Source organism: Balearica regulorum, chromosome 1 (genome assembly GCF_011004875.1).
Source record: "Balearica regulorum gibbericeps isolate bBalReg1 chromosome 1, bBalReg1.pri, whole genome shotgun sequence".
NCBI lineage: Eukaryota > Metazoa > Chordata > Aves > Gruiformes > Gruidae > Balearica > Balearica regulorum.
In genome coordinates, this window is record NC_046184.1 from 206436539 (window position 1) to 206453820 (window position 17282).

The 17282-nt window shown below is 42.3% G+C and overlaps 1 protein-coding gene across 3 annotated transcripts in view; it reads left to right on the top strand.

The window, feature by feature from the left end:
• MTMR2 (myotubularin related protein 2) overlaps positions 1-17282 on the top strand; it is a 66427-nt gene that overhangs the window by 20705 nt on the left and 28440 nt on the right. For 2 of the 3 annotated variants that reach the window (XM_075742346.1, XM_075742347.1), the window contains exon 2: positions 1160-1265. The exons of the other annotated variant lie outside the window; for it this stretch is intronic. In XM_075742346.1, the coding sequence (XP_075598461.1) occupies positions 1160-1265 (106 nt within the window). The remainder of the gene's footprint in view (positions 1-1159; positions 1266-17282) is intronic. 3 annotated transcript variants of the gene reach the window in all.

The window sequence follows — 17282 nt, forward strand, 5'->3', positions numbered from 1 at the left end:
TGTTGCCAATACTCTTTAATCCTTGGAGACAAAGGACTAACTCCCAGCAAGAGCCCAATTTTGCAGTAGTCCTTCATGTTTTTAACACTGCCTGTGCAATACTTTGCCAAACTCTGAAGAACAGAAATAAAAATGGAACATTTTGGCCTTTTGGTGGCTGTTTACCAGCAGCAAAACAATTTTCAGACAATTAACGGATCTCCAGGCCCTTTGGAAGCTCAGATGTAGCTGTTTCTAGGTCGTCACATGTCTAATTAATACAATTAGTAATGGTAATACTCCTGCTGGTATTCTGCTTTGGCCAAGGCTGGGCTTGCAAGCCTGACAGTTGATCCTTAAGAGTATCTTTACACCCAGGTAAGACCTTTCTGGTGTCGGTAAGAGTGTAGTAATTAATTGGCACACAGGTACTGTTTGCTGCTGTACTGCGGCTTCAGGGAGTAATGTTGTACCATGGAGGAACTTTCTTTACAGTCGTCTGGGGTTTTAAGAGCATTATTATCAAATGCTAATTTTAAGCAATTATGGTTGTAGGAGAGGTCACAGCATAAAAATGCTATAAAATAAGCTTATTTTAATTGCTTACAGCTGTACTAGAAAAACTGTACAGAAAAAGAAAATAACTGTTTCGCTTTGCTATTTAGCAAATTGCACTTTGTATCACCAGAGAGGTACGCTGAGAGAGTCTTTAATTCTCCTGAGGGTTGTACTTATTCCTGAAGGAGGAAAGTTATGTGTGATAGAAAGAAGTTTTTATTCTGAGTTTCTTCCATCGTTGTAAAGCTGTGGTTGGAGTTGTGCTGGCATGGATTCAGGAGTCTGTCTGTTTTCATCTCCTTGCAGCGCACTAATATCTTCCATCTGAAAGCCTGAAATGGAGGCCCTTAGTTTCTGTGATTTAGGATTTGATCAAGTATGTGATTGTGATAATGCTGGCTCAGTCTGAGCTGAGATTTGGTAATGAATTGTGTGCCCTTTGGTAATCTGTGGCAACAGCAAGTAAAACAGGTTCTCTTAAACCACTGCTGAGGGCTGAATGACTGAGAATGGAAAGGGTGGAAATAGTGGAAAAATGCCTGATATGATTGCAAGCAAGTGCCCGTACTTGTCAGCTTTTGAGCATTCTTGAGCATGGTTTTGATGGTGTTTCTCTTTATAGTGCTTCCACTTCTCACTCGGACCATTCTGCTCACACTAAATCTGCTTCTGCTATATCGTCCGACTCGATCTCCACCTCAGCAGACAACTTCTCTCCAGACTTAAGGGTATGTATGTTTTGTCTTTAAAAAACCCCAAACATATATTGTGGCCTCCTTCAGAGGACATTTCTTGCTCCTATGAGTTTGGATATGGTAAAATGTTTTCAGCTTTCAGGTTAAAGCCAAATTTTATGTAGCCAAAACATGAAAGGACCCAAAGTAAAACAGGTGAAATAGAAATTGAAGTTTAATCTCTACCATATTATTTCCTCCTTTATAAAGTTGTTTAATCTTCAAAAAGCTGACTCTGCAACCCACACTTGGAGATGAATTTTCAAAGGAACTTCACGTTCTTTTAAGTGCTTTAAAGTAAGTGAAATCCTCAACCTGCCAGTTGTATATCCTTTTTTTTCCTGTTGTGTGTACATATGAGATGTTCTCTCTTGAAAACTCCGGCTTGTTTGTAAACACTTGAGTCCTTGGAAGTATCTTCTTTCAGAGAAAGATCACTATCTCCAAGCTGATAAAATAATCTTCTGTCACAATAAATTGCTCTCGACATAAAAAGGTCCAAACAAAGCTCTTTTATGTCTGTTATTAGATTTAGTAATTATAAATCCAAAGTTCTAGTTCAGTGTCACAGAAGTTTCGGAAGTTATCCATACATTCCTCTTATAAAACCAAGGGGTTTGCTGATACACCTTTGCTTTAAAAAACCATCCCTGAGTATAAAACTGTTGATACTAGATTCTAGTAATGACTTTTAGCATTTCTCAGCTGTGGTTGAGCATCTTTCTAAAATCTAAACACAGAAAAATTGCATAAAAACCTCTGAATGCAACACTAATTCCTTTCACAACCCTGATAACCGTGATTTTTAAGGTGCCTTCCAACCCAAACCATTTTATGATTCCATGATAATTTTTTTGTCCCGTGAGTGTTGTGTCAGTAGTCCATAATTAATAACAGAAAGTCTACCTGTTTGTAAGTGGCCAGAACATGAATTTTTTTTTCCGAAGGCAGCTTATTAGCCAATATAAAGCCAAGGCTTGAAAATTAATCAATAGTTTATGTGTAATATAATGCTGGTTTACACGTTTTACCTATGGATACAAAAAGTAATCTTCAGAACACGTCTGGGTAAAGAAGTCCGTAATAGGTCTGAAATTTTTCCCCTGTGAAATTGGGGTGTTAAGTTACTCCAACATAGAGAAAACACAGTTTTTAGGCTGAGGCTAAGTAACTCGTTGATATGAATATGCATAAGTTTGCAAATACAGCTACAACTGCAACTGTATTATAATATAAAAAAAATTTTTATACAAATTTATTTATTTAATTTTTTTGCATAAGTAGATTTCATTTTCCAGTTCTGATGCACAACTCAACTACCTGTTCACAGTTTTTCAGCACTTGAGAATTACCTTTACAAGTAGAGAACGAAGTAACATTTGTTTTCTAGAATTGAGGTTGTCTTTCCTTCCTGGTGGTTAAGTTGCCTCAACATGTTTTTCCTTGTAAGCTCGATTTGAGTCTTGTGAGTTTTTCCCTCCTCTCGTCGCCTTGTCTGTGTGAATTGTAAGCTGTCTGGACAGGGATTCCTGCTGTCCTGGATTTGTCTCATTCCCCATCCAACAGGGCCTCTGTACCTCAATCAAAAAGAATGTCCACAGGGGAATGTTGTTAGCTGCATGATACATTTTTCAGGCAGAAGACACGTATGTATCGTTTACTGGAGGCCATTAGAAGCCCACACTTCCTTGCTGTGCCACAGTTCCTGTAATTTGCAGAGTGATTTCTACACAGCCTGCCCTCCTCCTCTTTTTTTTTTTGTGTTTCTAAGCAAACTAAAGTTCTGCTGGAACAAATGCAGCTCCCCTTTCATTTTCGAATAGTGTTTAAGGAGAGATGATAAAGCAGAGAAATACTTATTTAGAATAAAGTCACTGCAGGCCAAGTGTGAGCATGTGCCTCTGCAGGCAAAATGCTTCGTGCTCTTAACCTGCATCAGCTGTGTGGGGCCTGAATTCAGCGTAAGCCTGCCGTGCTCATGTAAAGCTCGCTCTTGCAGGAGGTGGTGTGAGGTGCTGCGATGCAGTTATGTCTAGGCATAAAGCTGGTTCTTGCCTTTACGCTTGAGTGACTGCTTGTCAATGGTAACCAGGCCTGGAGAAAATGCGTTTCCATGGTATAGGGAGGATGGGGCAGTTTCCACTAGTACAGGTTGACTTCAGCTCTCTTAGAGGAATTAATGCATTAACCGTTTCTCTCTTCATTCCTGAGAGTGATGCTGGAGAACAAGCCTGGGAGGTGGGATGGAGATCTCTCCTCTACCTGTGGACGGCCTCTTGTGCTGGTATTGCCCATGCAACTGCAGTCCCACAACTGGAACTCAAATCAATCACTGTCAGGGCTAGCGCGTTCCTGTTTGTTCCCTGGGCTTGCTCGTGGAGCCTAGAATTAGCTCCTAAATGAAAGATTTTTTTATGTTTTTATGTTTCAGCTAACACCAATTTCTTTCAGATGTCCCCTCTCTGGATTTATCAGTCTCTGTCAAATATTCTCTGAATTAACATCTCTCTCATGTGACAGTTCTCCAAGTTTTTTTTAAAGTCAGTTCTGTGAGAGATTTTGCAAGGTCCTGATTGTTCTTACTATTTTCTTTGATCTTCCTGAGATGTGGCCTTGCCTTTGATACTGAAGATGAGGTCATACCATTAACTGATACAGTAGCATGAGAGTGTTTTCTGTTCTAGCCCTTTTCTTAGATGCCTGAGTGTCTTGTGCAGCTGTGATTGGCACAAGACAGCACAAACTTCTAAGTCTTAACAGGTACTGAGATCTGAGCTAAGCACCTTATTTCTTCTGAGGACAAAAAGGACATTGTTCCTGGAAAAATGTAAGAGAATAAGCTCTGAAGTGGGAACTAATGCATTTTGTGGTAACTCTGTGGTATGGGAGACAAGTGCCTGGGCTACATGATGTTCTCACAGGAAGGTGTTGCATCAGTTAGCTTTAAGAGGCTGAAAATAAGCTTTTCAAGATTGTGAAGTGGATCTGCCAATTATGGGATTATGCTCTTGATGTGTATTTAAATTTTCCTTGCTAGAATGAATTGCGATGTGGATCCATCATCACTCCTACCTCTACTTGGTCTCTGCCTCTGTGTGTGCATTGAATCAAATTTAGAATTAAATTTCTGTGACGATGGAAAAACACTTTGTGATAGCTACAATTAGCACTCTCTTTTTCTGTGGGGAATTTTTAGAAGAATAGTAGGCGTCCATCGGGAGGAGGGAACCAGGGGAAGGACCCACATAATTTCTTACAGTCTGTGCCTGCAGTTTTCTTTTGGAGCGCAATTAACACTCTGTGTGTGTGCACACGCATGTGTCTAATGAGGTAAATGAGATAACCACTGGGGATTCCTACTGAATGCACGTGCAGTATTTTTCCTAAATCTTTCTCCAAAGTATTTAATAATAACCTTTATGAAGAGGGTTTTTTAATGTCTATTCAGCATTTTAATATCTGGAACTAAGATTAAATTGCCTTTCCACTACAATTTATAGAATTTTCACTTCATAAACTAACTCTAAATAACTTTTGGCTGCTTCAGTTAGTTTCATAGGAAAAAAAAAGAAGAAAAATCCCCCAAACTCAAACAGAAAAACAACAAAGCACAATTAGGTTCTCCCCTTCACCCCCTTCCTGATCTCAAATCTGAAGCTGTTTAGAATTGATTTAGGGAATGCACTTTTTGAGGGAATTTTTAGCAAATACACTGCCATATGTTTTAACATAAGTTATAGATCAGTCAAGAACAGAATTGAATAGAAGTAGCTGGAAGTGAAAATGAGCTGGAAATTCATAGATCCTTTGTAATTTGGGATGAGGTTTTAAAACCACCTTAGAGCCAACATTACCTTTGGGATTGAGGTGCACAAATATCTCTCACAGATCTGGGAACTCGGTCAGTATTAAAGTACAGTGAGAGACTTGCTCCTAAGTCCTATAGGTGGTATTTTTTCCCATGCCTATGGGCAGATATGTCTGTGCAGTTTATAGTTCTTCTCTTTAGATTTTCTTGCTAATGCTTTTATCAGTGGGGACTTTCATTTTGAGTTAGCTGTTGATTTGTAGGGTAATGTCTGAAGTTTACCACATTCAAAGCTTTGGAGTAGCTGTCATAAAAGGGTTGGATGCCTTCCATCTGCAGTTGGGAGGCAGTGGGTATGGCCAGCAGAGCCTGCTGCCACTTCCCTTAAGGACAGTATCTTTGCCTAAAAATTTGTTAAGGTCCATTGTGTTTGGTTTTAGATTGTATACAGCAAAAACCTGAACCAGAGGATGAAAACTCATACGTTGGCTTTCTTATGTTGCATCTTGCTTTTAGTCCATTCTGTGGACACAGGAAACCAGTACAGCACACCCATACATCACCTGTTTAGTTGTGTAGCCTTCAGGAAAAGTGATTCAAATCTTTGTTCTTGACGTTGCTGTTTGTGACCACTTTCTCCCCTTTGAGGGCAACAGTAAGATCCACAATTCCTGATATTCCTCTGAGGTCCAGCAAAATGTTGTACAAACATGTGTCCCATCCTCCGTGATTGTTTGCTACCTTCATAATAATTTTCTCCTATAATATACAAGGAATCAGTGGATTTGCAATGGGTTTATATATGAGATGCAAGAGCATTATCATAGCATGCTCAGGACTCAAAGGTTAGAAAAGGGAAGCAACAGAGTTGCTTGTGTAACTTTAATTTGTTATCCATTGTGTATATGGTTGGAGACTGTAGACCAGCCCACGTGGTTTATTTTGTAAGACACACAACTGATGCATGACAAAAGGTATATAAAGGAGGCTTCTCCTTCAAAGACGACAAATGGATGTCTCCTTAGGTGTTCTGGGTGAAATCTGTTTAAGCAAGTCTGCATTCAGGCTGGCCAACCACAATTCCTTTGTAGTCAATGGAAAGAAATAGGTCATTTATAATCTGATTTATCTCTGCTTTAAGGAAATGCCCATGCTAGGTGAGAATGTCATGTAGCTGAGCTAGAAAAATCCTTGCTGCGGGACGTTGGGAACATTATTTGAGGTGCAGCAACTAATTTCTCAGAGTGGATCCCAGCTTTAGCTGTGCCCCAGTAAAGGTGTAATTTTGTCTCATTTGAAAACCTGCTGTGTTTCTCCTCTGTGAAGAGAGTTCAGGGTAATTTCTCCAGATGTAGACCTCTAAAATTAAGGTAAATCCTGTCCCTCAGGTGGTGTTGGGCAGGATTAACTGAAATGCCAGTCACTGACTTTGCCACCTTTGTGTTACTTTATTCTAGCTTTAGTGCAAAGTGGCTTAGGCTGGTTTTATGTAGAACTTGTATATTGATAGCAGAAAAACATATTGAAGAAATATGTGATTTTTTTCCCCCCCATCCTTTGCTGTAAATCACTAAAACTAGCCTCACTGAGCTTTTCCATTGCTATCTCCCTGCCAACGCAGGAAGTGTGTCAGGCTTTGGTTATGTGTAACACATGTTCAACAAGAGCTGGGTTTAGAGAGCGGCATAACATTTTAAACTTTAAGCGCTCATTTAAACAATGTTTTTTACTGTTGCTTTTAAGGGACTTTTCGGTTAGTGAGTGATGCTATTTTGGAAGCACTAAATCACGAAAAAACCTCTGCCTGAGCACCTCCAAGATAGTTGAAGACTGTGCCCTGCCAGTCAGCTCCATCCTCGCTTAGCAATGTATAGAGATAAGGGACTGCCCTGTTTCTGACTGGTCCTTGACTCTTCACATGGGACTGCCCGTAAGACTAGTTCATAGCAAATGCAAAGATGTCTTCTGTGAGGTGAGCTTTCCTTCCCAGTGCACTGGACTGTGGCTGCTATTAAATTACAGACAATATTGCACAAGCCAACAGGTGGTGAAGATAATTGACCTGTGGTCACAAAAGACTTGGCTAAATGTGAACTGGTGATACAGCAGTGAAATTAAATAAACAGTTCATCTTTTTACTGTCACTGTGTGAAGACTTGACCCTATGTGTTTCTCTGTGTCATGACTTTAGGCTCAGACATATTCTCACATGGAGGTGCACCTCATATTTTTGTGGGTATACAGCAGCAGAAGCTATGCAGGCAGTAGTAGTCCATACCTGGTCTGTGTGTAGTGTTTCCACAGGTCCCTTTGCGCACAGGGCTGAAATCAAGGCCAAATCTAAGAATGGGTGATGCTTGACGTTATCAAAGGTATCAAGTAGAGAGACTTAGAACAGCAGAGAACAAGTAGGAAAATTTTATGGGGAAAAATATTTTAACTATCTCAAAATTCTGATTTTGGCCATACGAGTTGCGTGTGTGTGTCTGTGGGAAACCGTTTTCCTTTCTTTGGAGCATTAGGCTGTCAATGAACAAAGGCACAAAGGACTGTTTCTGGAGAATGAATGATGCTCTTGTCCATAAGCGTGGTCATTCCAGGACAGCCCCATGAGTGACTGGAATTTAGCCCCTGCTATTGCCATGTTTTTCTAGGACTCCAATTTCCAGGACTGTAAATGCTATATATTTTATGAGAATTACAATCTTTTTCTTTTTAAACTGTCCTGAGAGATGGAAAATCTTGGTCCCCTCCCTGCACCTCTCTCCAGTAAGTCCTCTTCTGCACCTCCCCCTTTCCAGGAAACAAAAACACAGAGTAGCCAACCTCTGGGTTGCAAATATTGATTTCATGCAAATTAGATGGGGGGAAAAGCCAGATGCAGTTTTCTGTCTCCTTTACATGGAAGTAATACTCCCTAAGTGCTCATCTAGTTCGAAGAAGGCAAAGACAGCAAGCGTTGCTAATTTTTCTTATATAGAGGTACCTGATGTTTGAATATGAAGTAATGCACAGTGAAGGAAATCTCTGGAAGCGTTTATGATTGCCATCTATTAGGAGTGGAAAACTAAGGAGAATAAGCAAATGGCCTTCAGATGTTCCTCAAAAATATTTTCAGCTCTTCCTAACCGACTGCCGTATTTCTCCTAGCTGCAAAGTGCAAGAATTCTTCTTTTGCTGAGTAAAACTGGGTAAGAGGTGGCTCTTTTCTCCCCCCCCCAAGTTATAGTTTTGTAGATTGAAACACAAATCAGGCAGGAATGAACAAGCATGGTATTTAAAAGGAGCATGTGGATTTGTGACTGCATGCAGTACCTGCCAAAATTTGATATTCTATAGATGTTTTTGCACTGAATGAAGCATCTTTGTTCCCCTCTGTAGGAATTTTTACTCATTGTAATTACTTGTATCTCAAATCCTTATCTTACATATCACTGAACTCCGAAGTGAAATTCTTGGTAACAGAGACATTTTTCTGTGAGTTACTTTAGTTGGTAGTATTTATAAATCTTTGGTCAGAGTGTTTTTCTGTTACTTAAGATTGATGATATGAACTTCCCTGAACTAGTTTAATGCTTTCCTTGAAAATTTTAATGTATTTCCCCATGTAAGTTATTTGCTAAACAAAATACTGTAAAAATAAAGAAAGGGTAGAGTCAGGCTAATGTGCTGTACAAAGTTTTTGAGCAGCCGGTGGAGAACAGAGCTGTTGTCGTTTGAGATGTACGTGGAACCCTTGGCACTGAAGAAGGTTCTGTATTAAAAAATGTTGGACTTGTCTGAATAGATAATATCTGCAACCTTCTGTGCCAGGGAGTGTTGCTGTGTTGAGTCAATGACGACTTTCTCTTGGAGCCTAATAAGAGAACTGTCTTGAGGCACCAAGCCATACAAACTTGAAGAGACAAGCCAGCCGTGGTTGAACAAGTGGCCCTCAACAATGTGTTCCTTTGAGGTTCTAAGCCTTGCCTTGTAGTTGTGCAGCAAGGGCCCAGGAGATTCAGCAGCCTGGAGAGGCTGTTCTTCATCACTGGACACTTGGGTCTGAGTGGAGAAGTATATCGTGGAAAAAACAAAGCAGAAGACCCCAGGGAAACGCTGCATGGTGGCTACTTCCTCCTCCAGAGGAGTGCCTTTATATCACCCTGGTGACTGTATTACTTTTTTTTAAATACACTAATCTTCAGCTTCTTTGTAAAGATTTTCAAGACAGCGGTAAGTAAGCAAGTAATTTCTCAAGCCTTTTTATACTTTCTCAAGAGTAGGTAGAGATCACAGTTTGTGATTTGGGTTTTTTGTGTCAGTGGTTTTTTTGAGACTAGGAAAGCATAGCTGAAGGCAGTTGCAGTGTACATTGTGTGTGATTATTGTCTTTAGGGTAGTGTAATAGATAGTCTGTTGTCAGAACATTTTACCGATAACTTAGATGCCTCGTGTTTTTTTTAACCAAGCTAGGAAGCCTTCTTTGGCTAAGGGCTCTCTTAGGAGCTGAATGGGCTTGATGTGGTCTTTGGATGGTATATTTGATTCTCTGTGTACTATTCTGAAATGATCCATGTGTCCATGGTGTTTTGTCTTTTCCCCTTTGAACTTCTAATATTCCAAAAGATTAAGACACAAAGCATTTTCCTGCAATTAATATCTTGCTGGTCTGAATGTCTCTAACATAGTTTTTCAACCCATCTGGTCATAATCCTCAAGAAAAGTCCCCATGCCTCAGTCATGCAGAGATACTGCTGTTCTTTCCTGTAGTCATCCTGCTGTGGTATTCTTAATGATTCAAAAATAATCACCAAAGTCCATTTACTTGCTCAATTTTTGTTTTATTACATTTGCAGTAGGATACGTAGCGCATAAATCTTCTCAAAGTACACTTGAAATAGCTATAAATGGCAGCTGAAAATCTCTCCAAAGTAGTACAGCATTCACAGTCTACAGGAGGATTTGTCAAGTGAGCACGGCTACTGTTTTGCTGTCCTTCTAATTAAGCACCGAGAAGACAGAAGCATCCAAGCAGCAAAATGCTAGAAAAAAATGTGCCCTTTTTCCTGCTGTAAGAAATGTTTCATTTAGAATAAAAACATGCACCTATGAAAAATTATCCTAAATAAGCATACGGGTCTTGATTCTGCACGTATTTATGTCAGTTCTGCAGCTTCTGTCAACATCAGCTGGACAGAATTAGACCTCCATGCTTTTTTTTTCCTGAGTTAAATGGAAAGAGTTTACCTATCTGTTCTGTTTCGGAGGTTTTTACACCTTCATTGGGGTAATGATAAATCGTGATATCCCTGCCATAGTGGCACTGTCTTTTGTTGATTGACTTGTACAACAACAGCCATGAAAGAGGAAAGGGTGGAGTGGGAGGACAATTCAGGGGGAAGAATAGGTGAACATGGTCTGAGATCACCAAAAGGCATTTAAAAGGAGAAAAACATTGGTTACGTAAGTGTATATGTTTTTTGTTCTTGATTTACAAAGAAAATAATTGGAAAAAAAATCAAGTATGTAAAAACAATCCTGTGGCTAAGCTTTTGCAGAAAGGCTGACTTCCTTCAAGTGGTTCTCTGAGACAGCAGAAAGGAGCCAGCTCTGACCCAAACACTGTCTCTGGTAACTCAGCTAATAAGACCTGTCCTGCAAGCTTTGGTGTCATGCCTGTTTTAATGAAGTTCATGCAATTTTTGGATCTGTCCTGACTCATCTCCTGCTGCCTCTCTGCACAGAGTAAATTTGGACCTCTCTGCAAAGTACAGGTTGTGACTACTCAGTTGTATCAGGTTGTCCCAGAGTCTGGGCACCGCTGGCCTGGCTGCAGTGAAGCACTGGAGATCTGCACTGGAGTTACTGTAGTTCTCAGCCCGTGGTGGAGAGGAAGGCACTCATCCGAAAGGTGAATCTCCTAGGTCTCCTGCTTTCCACTGAGAGAACGGAGTGCTTAGGGTGACTAGCTCCGACGTGGATATCCAGTTTTAGATTAAATGGATATTCCTGCAGTTTACTGACTACCCTGCCTGCAGAGTGTCAAGAGTGCTGATTCAGGAGGGCATTTAATCATGTGCAAGTCCTTGAGAGAAAGATGTTTTTTAAAAAAAAGTGAGGGGGAGAGGAAAGTTTAGATATGTTAACTACAAGCAGAATATTCCCCAGTAGTCCATTAAAATGTGAAATATCAGACAAATAGTTTCCTGTAGGAGATAAAACCTTTCCTTGACTGTTGCATTTCAAATCCATAATTTGAAAAGCTACATATTTTTAAAATCTACTAATTCTGTCTATATATGATTGCACACACACGTACAACATGAACATTCTTCTCCCTGCAGCGTATATCCTGCCTGTTCTGCTGACCAGTGCATGCTCACGAGGTAGACATGCCAAACCTGTGAGTTCAGGGGCTGCAGATGCAAAGAGATTTTGTGTGTGTGTGTATAATGTTTGTCTGTACAGACAAGTTATATATGTTTCTGTCAAGGGACCAGTTAAGAGACTGGCTTCCTGCTGTGGGAGACACAGAACGGGACTGTGTGTAGCTGCAGCAAATCAGCTTCGAGCCTGGAGAGCTTGTTTTTTCCATAGATGGGGAAGTTGTGTTTTTGGGGAAAGGAATAATGCAGGAGCAAGGTGGTCACAGTGTTGGGTCAGATATGTCGCACCAGCGCTGTAGCTGTATGCATGAAAAAATCTGTTCAAAATGTGCAAAATGATTTAGAGTGTGTAGGAGGTTACCAAGGAGAGATTAACTCCCGGGGGGGGGGGGGAATCACAAAAAGGGTACATTTTAATTTTGTGTAAACCCAAATGAGTCTTTTTGTTCATCTTGATTGTGATTCAGGGTAGGAGAATCTATGCAGACTTGAGAACACCGCAGTTCGGTAACAGCAATCTGTAGTCAGTCTCCCTTTAAGTTACATGAAGCCAAAAAACCTGACCTTTGTCTGTGGCTTTCAGGAGTCAAATATTCAGAAGGAAGAGAATAACTGGAAAATGGCTAGGAGGGACCTCAGGTGCTCTGCTCTCTTTATGCATCTTTGTTACCTGGAGGCTTGTGCTGAAGATGTCAGCGTGCAGGGACACAGTTACTGTCCCTAGTCAGTCCCGGCTGCTCTCCCTCCCTCACCCTGGCTTTACATGCCGCCTTTTGTGTAGTCACACCCTAAGCCAGTCCTGGCAAAATGATCCAGCTTATGGAAAAACATCCATTAAAAAAGCCATTAAGTGAACCCAGGCATCGTGACTGAACTAGATCCAGGAGCAATTACAGCACTGGTGGATTGGGTAGGAGGAAGCAATCCTGGCTCGGCCTCAGCCAGCGCAGGACCTGTGTTGTCATCCTGGCTGTGCAGCTCCGCTGGTAGGCAAACACCTCTCAGGCTATACGAGAGGAAAACATATCAGTTCTTTTCTTCACAGGCAAAAGCATACACTGAATACAGAATTTCATGCACCCTCTCGGGTCCTTCTGGAGCAGCATTCAGCGATGCACAGACCTCTGAGACCCTGTAGTTAGAGTTATGGCACAACGTATCTCTGTGCTGTCCTGAGCTGGCTGTAGCCGCTTGGGATGAGCTGCGTGCATGAGTCGTGCAGGGACATCAGTCAGGAGGGGGATTTTTGGAGCAGCGTGCTGGCTGCTGTGTTGGGAGGCAGTGTGAACACGTGATTGGAGAGGCTTGGCAGAACTGCAGTATCCTGAGTCGCAGTATGAAGAGGTGAGGGATGAGGCAGGGAGCAGTCTTACCATTTTAGCAGGATCTAAACCTCTTTCCCTGACCCTAGACATGCAAGCAAAAGAGGTGATTGCTTTGTTGCTGAGATCTGGAAGTTGTATTGGGGTTTTCCTGCCTTGGGTGCTCTAGGTGGGAGGGTGTGAGAGAGCTCTACACCTTCAGCCACGGGTAGGTGGGCTGGAGCTAACACAAGGTGGGATCCTGGAGTTAGAGAAGCAGTTGTTAAATGTAGCAAGTGTGGGTTTGTTCTGCCAAGTCGCTGCTTGAGCAGAGAACAAAGGTAGGTGGTGGCATGAAGTCGTCACACCCTCTCTGAGAGCTGAGCCAGGACTTGGGTTTAGGTGCTAAGGTACTCCTATGCTCTGCATCCCAGAGAGCTGTTTTATCTAGAGGGAGAGCTGCTGATGGGTGGAATGGGTAAATTATGTTACTTGGGAAAAGACGACAGAAATAAAGGTTATTCTGATGTAGAACTAAACTCTTCATTCCCCCAGAGGTTCAGTAACCAAGCATAATGTTTTTGTGGGGAAAAGATAACGAAGATCTTGTTTGGCTTAGAGGCAAGGAGAAGTACTCTACCGAATTTTGGTGGTTGTATTTGTTTCTTACAGAAACCACCATAGTGATTTTTGTGACAGGTACAGCCAGTGTGTGGCTCTACGTCAACCTGGTCCTATTCCTAAGTAATGCTGATTCTGCCCAGCTCTGGCTGCAACCTTCATTGTAGATCTCAAAGCTCTATTCATTTTTGTTCCTACTGAACAATCTAAAAACCTGAGGCACACAGAGGTGAAACATTTCAGCTACAGATGTATATGATACCTGCCTCAGTAGCGTTAATGCATCAGCAGTCAGCCAGGCTGCCGCAGTCATGTCCCTGGCTCCCCTACTTGCTTCCTTGCTGCACTGGAGCTCTTAATTTTGTTTTGCAGGATTTGCAGAGGGCTAAATCTGGGCCCAGGAGTGTTATTTTTAGAGTTTTGAAAATAGGGTAATGTACAAAACAAGACTTTTCTGATAGTTTAATGAACCTTTTTTTTTATTATTTGGGGGGGAGGGGAGGATGGCAGGAAAGTGGACGGGCTTTCTTTTCATGTCATCTCCTTAGTCACATAAGGGGCAGAGGGTCCATCTATGGTGTTAGCCTCCTCCCAGAGCTCCACATGCATTGTCCCATCCCATTCTTCCCCTGATCTGTTTCCAAAACTCCTCTTTCCTTATCCACCCACTTTTCCTCCCTCTTGCCACCCACTGTCCTTCAGTGCTGCCCTAAATGTCTTCTCCTGTGCCTGCTGCCTGCATTGTCAGCTGCACACAGATTGCATTTCCCTGAATCAATTTTAAGGAGCCATTGATGGAGGTGGATTTCAGGAAAATGCCTACCGTTCATTTCTGAGTTTCTGCCAGGACGGGTTTCAAGTGTTCATTTTCCAACTAGGAGACTCATTCAAGGTCTGGAGCTGGGCAGATGCTGCAAAGACCAGCACACCAGAGAAGTGTTTGTCCTGGGCTTTCTGGCCATGTCTGTCTCGGCCTCTTGTGAAGGGTGACTTAGCCAGGGGTGATGTGCTTGCGCCGACTTTAAACTCATCATGAAGGCAGTCGGAGCTGCATTACCCGAGGTAGGTCCTGTGGCTGAGGTCAGTTGGGGGATGGAGAAAATGACAGTTTCATCCTTAACTCCATACCAAAAAAAGAAAAAGGAAAAAAAAAAGGGGGGGGGGGGGGAGGCAATGGGGCAGAGGCTGTTGACCTTGAAGTGTTGTGCTTCCAGGAGGTCATCCGTCCGCTGCCCTGTGCTGAAGCGAGTGCAGGTTTGGATCGCTAATCCTTTCCTCTGACCCTGGGGACTCCGCATTTCAGAGAGTGCGAGTGAGCAGATGGATTTTATTAAGACTTAGAAAAGCCAGGTTTTAAACCGAAAAAGCTTTCAACCTTGTCTTTAGCAGAATGGTGTTGACATGGAGGTCTTCGTCTATCATACTGCTTGCCTCTTCCCTCCTTCTCTCCCCCACCTGCAGCATGGTGTTTAAAACCCACATGAGCCCTGTCCACCTAGTGATCATGGCAGCTTTTTGTCATACCAAATGCTTCCAATGTGTTGGAAGCCTCATATTTGTTTTGGCTTAAGATATAGCCCAGTCCTCTAAATGTTTACTGCTGGAGGTGCTCCCACTGACATCTGCAGGAGAGGAGCGAGTCCAGCTGTTGACTGAAGTGATCCTAGCAGCAGCTGCTGCCCGTGTGGGGTACGGACCTTCTCGAAGAAGTTGTGATCGCATTCTGAACACAGAGTATATTTTTACTTATGTCCTTCCAAGATAAAAGGTAACAAAGATGACCACCACTTATGGACTAATTAGCCAGAAGCGTCCATCTCGTTTGGCATAATTCAGGTGTTATCCTGATAATTTCAAAGCTGTTACTCAAGTGCAAAAATTGACACACAGGAGTTGAGAGTGGGCCTACATCACGGGCTTATGTCAGGGAGGCCGTCCCTCAGGGCTTTGATGGGATGTGTGATCTTTGGCCAGTACAGCTGTGCTGACAAGAAGTCCTCAGCATAGACTTGTGCTAGTTATACCAGCAAGACCTTGTTTTTACTGGTATTGCTGGCGTGGGGGGAGGAGAAGCTTTCCTGCAAGTTCGGTGCTGCCAGTGTGAGCTTTGTCAATGGACCTCCCTTTACCCATCCTGTAGACCCCAGTCTGGCTGCTCTGTCAGCCTCCCTGGTAAGAGCTGGCCTAAGCGGGTGCAGTTGTGAGGTTCCTGTTAAGAAGCCAGGACTGTGTTTGCTTTTATTATTTTATTTTTTTAAGAGTCTTTTGAGTGCATTTTTTAAAATGTACAAATTGTTCTCAAGAAGGCTTTGATCTTGTTAATCTTTTCATCTATACATCAATCTGTTGTGTGAAAATGCTGGAACGTGCTTTTATTGTGGCATGGGGTTTCTTTGGGTTTTCTTTTAATTTTTTTGTGTACTTTAGAGAATTTTTCTTCCCTGAGGCTCGCTCTTTCTCTGGCTTGATCCTACATGAAAATTTACCACAGACATGTCAGGTTCTAGAGTGCCACTTTAGGCCATGTCTTTGAATTTTCTCTGCAGGGATTTCCTGATACCAAATGAAAACAATTCTTTCTCTTTCCTTGCATTAAGATAAAGAAAGCATTTTGGGCAAGTCTGCACATTCAGTTGTGAGCAGACAGGAGCTCTCTCTGCCTGTCTCCACCAGGTGGGATGCATGGCAACTTTAAACCCAAAGTCTTGTGGTTGCTGCACCATGAGGCAGAGTCTGGGCTAACTTACCTGTTTTCTGTCTGTGTTATTAGATTCAGCATCCGATGTGTTGCTGTGGTTGTGATCAGTTGGCTGGTTCGAGGCATGAGCAATATTAAATCTGTCTGTGTTTGGCCACATAGACTTAGCCTTCATCTTGGTCAATTATGTATGCTCTTCTCTGCGCGTTTCACAGTTTCACAGATTGGTAGGGGTTGGAAGGGACCTCTAGAGATCATCTGGTCCAACCCCCCTGCTAGAGCATGATCACTTAGAGCAGGTTGCACAGGATGGCATCTGGGCGGGTTTTGAATATCTCCAGAGAAAGAGACTGCACAACCTCTCTGGGCAGCCTGTTCCAGTGCTCGGTCACCCTCAGAGTGAAGAAGTTTTTCTGCATGTTCAGATGGAACTTCCTGTGTTCCAGTTTGTGCCCATTGCCCCTTGTCCTGTCATTGCCCCTGTGTTCTTGTCATAGATTTAGACCTCAGGTTATGCTTTCGTAGAGCTGTGCTTTCTTAAAATGGCCATCTGGTCGTGATAGCAGCTGGTCTTGTGAAAACCCTTGTGTAAATGCACTCATATCTGTGAAAAGTAATGCCCTGTGGTATAATTTTAACCCAAGGGACAGTGGAGGAGGGGTCATTTGACAGCCAAAAAAAAAAATCAAAACTGTACCTCCTGTACATGCCTATCAAAATCTAACCTTTGTAACAAGTCACTATTACTGAGCCAAATCAGGATCTTTGCAGTTGTCGGACAGCGGTGTCACAAGGTTTCCTTTTTAACTTTCCTCAGTGTAAACTAGAAATTGCTGTACTTGGTAGCATCATCGTAATAGTTGATCACTTCAACTGGGAAAGGAACTGATCCTTTTGGTTCCATATGTAACCGTGAGAGAGTTTGACTTGTGATGATGAGCTGGGGAGGAGAAGGTTGGAGCATGAAAAGCAGCTACCTGGGAAGTGTGCTGCCCGAGCACGCAGCCTGCTTTCCCCACAGACATCCTTGCTTTAAATACTTCTGTATAGCCCAGTGGTAGGCTTGAGGACTGCTCCGAGGTCTCTCACGGGCTTTGTGTTGACCTTTCAAAGCCTGAGACACTAGGCAGTACCTCAAGATCTTTGAATATTTGTTGTCCTTGCTATTGTTGACCCATTGCAGGTAAGCGTAAACTTCTTGGTTTATGAAAACAT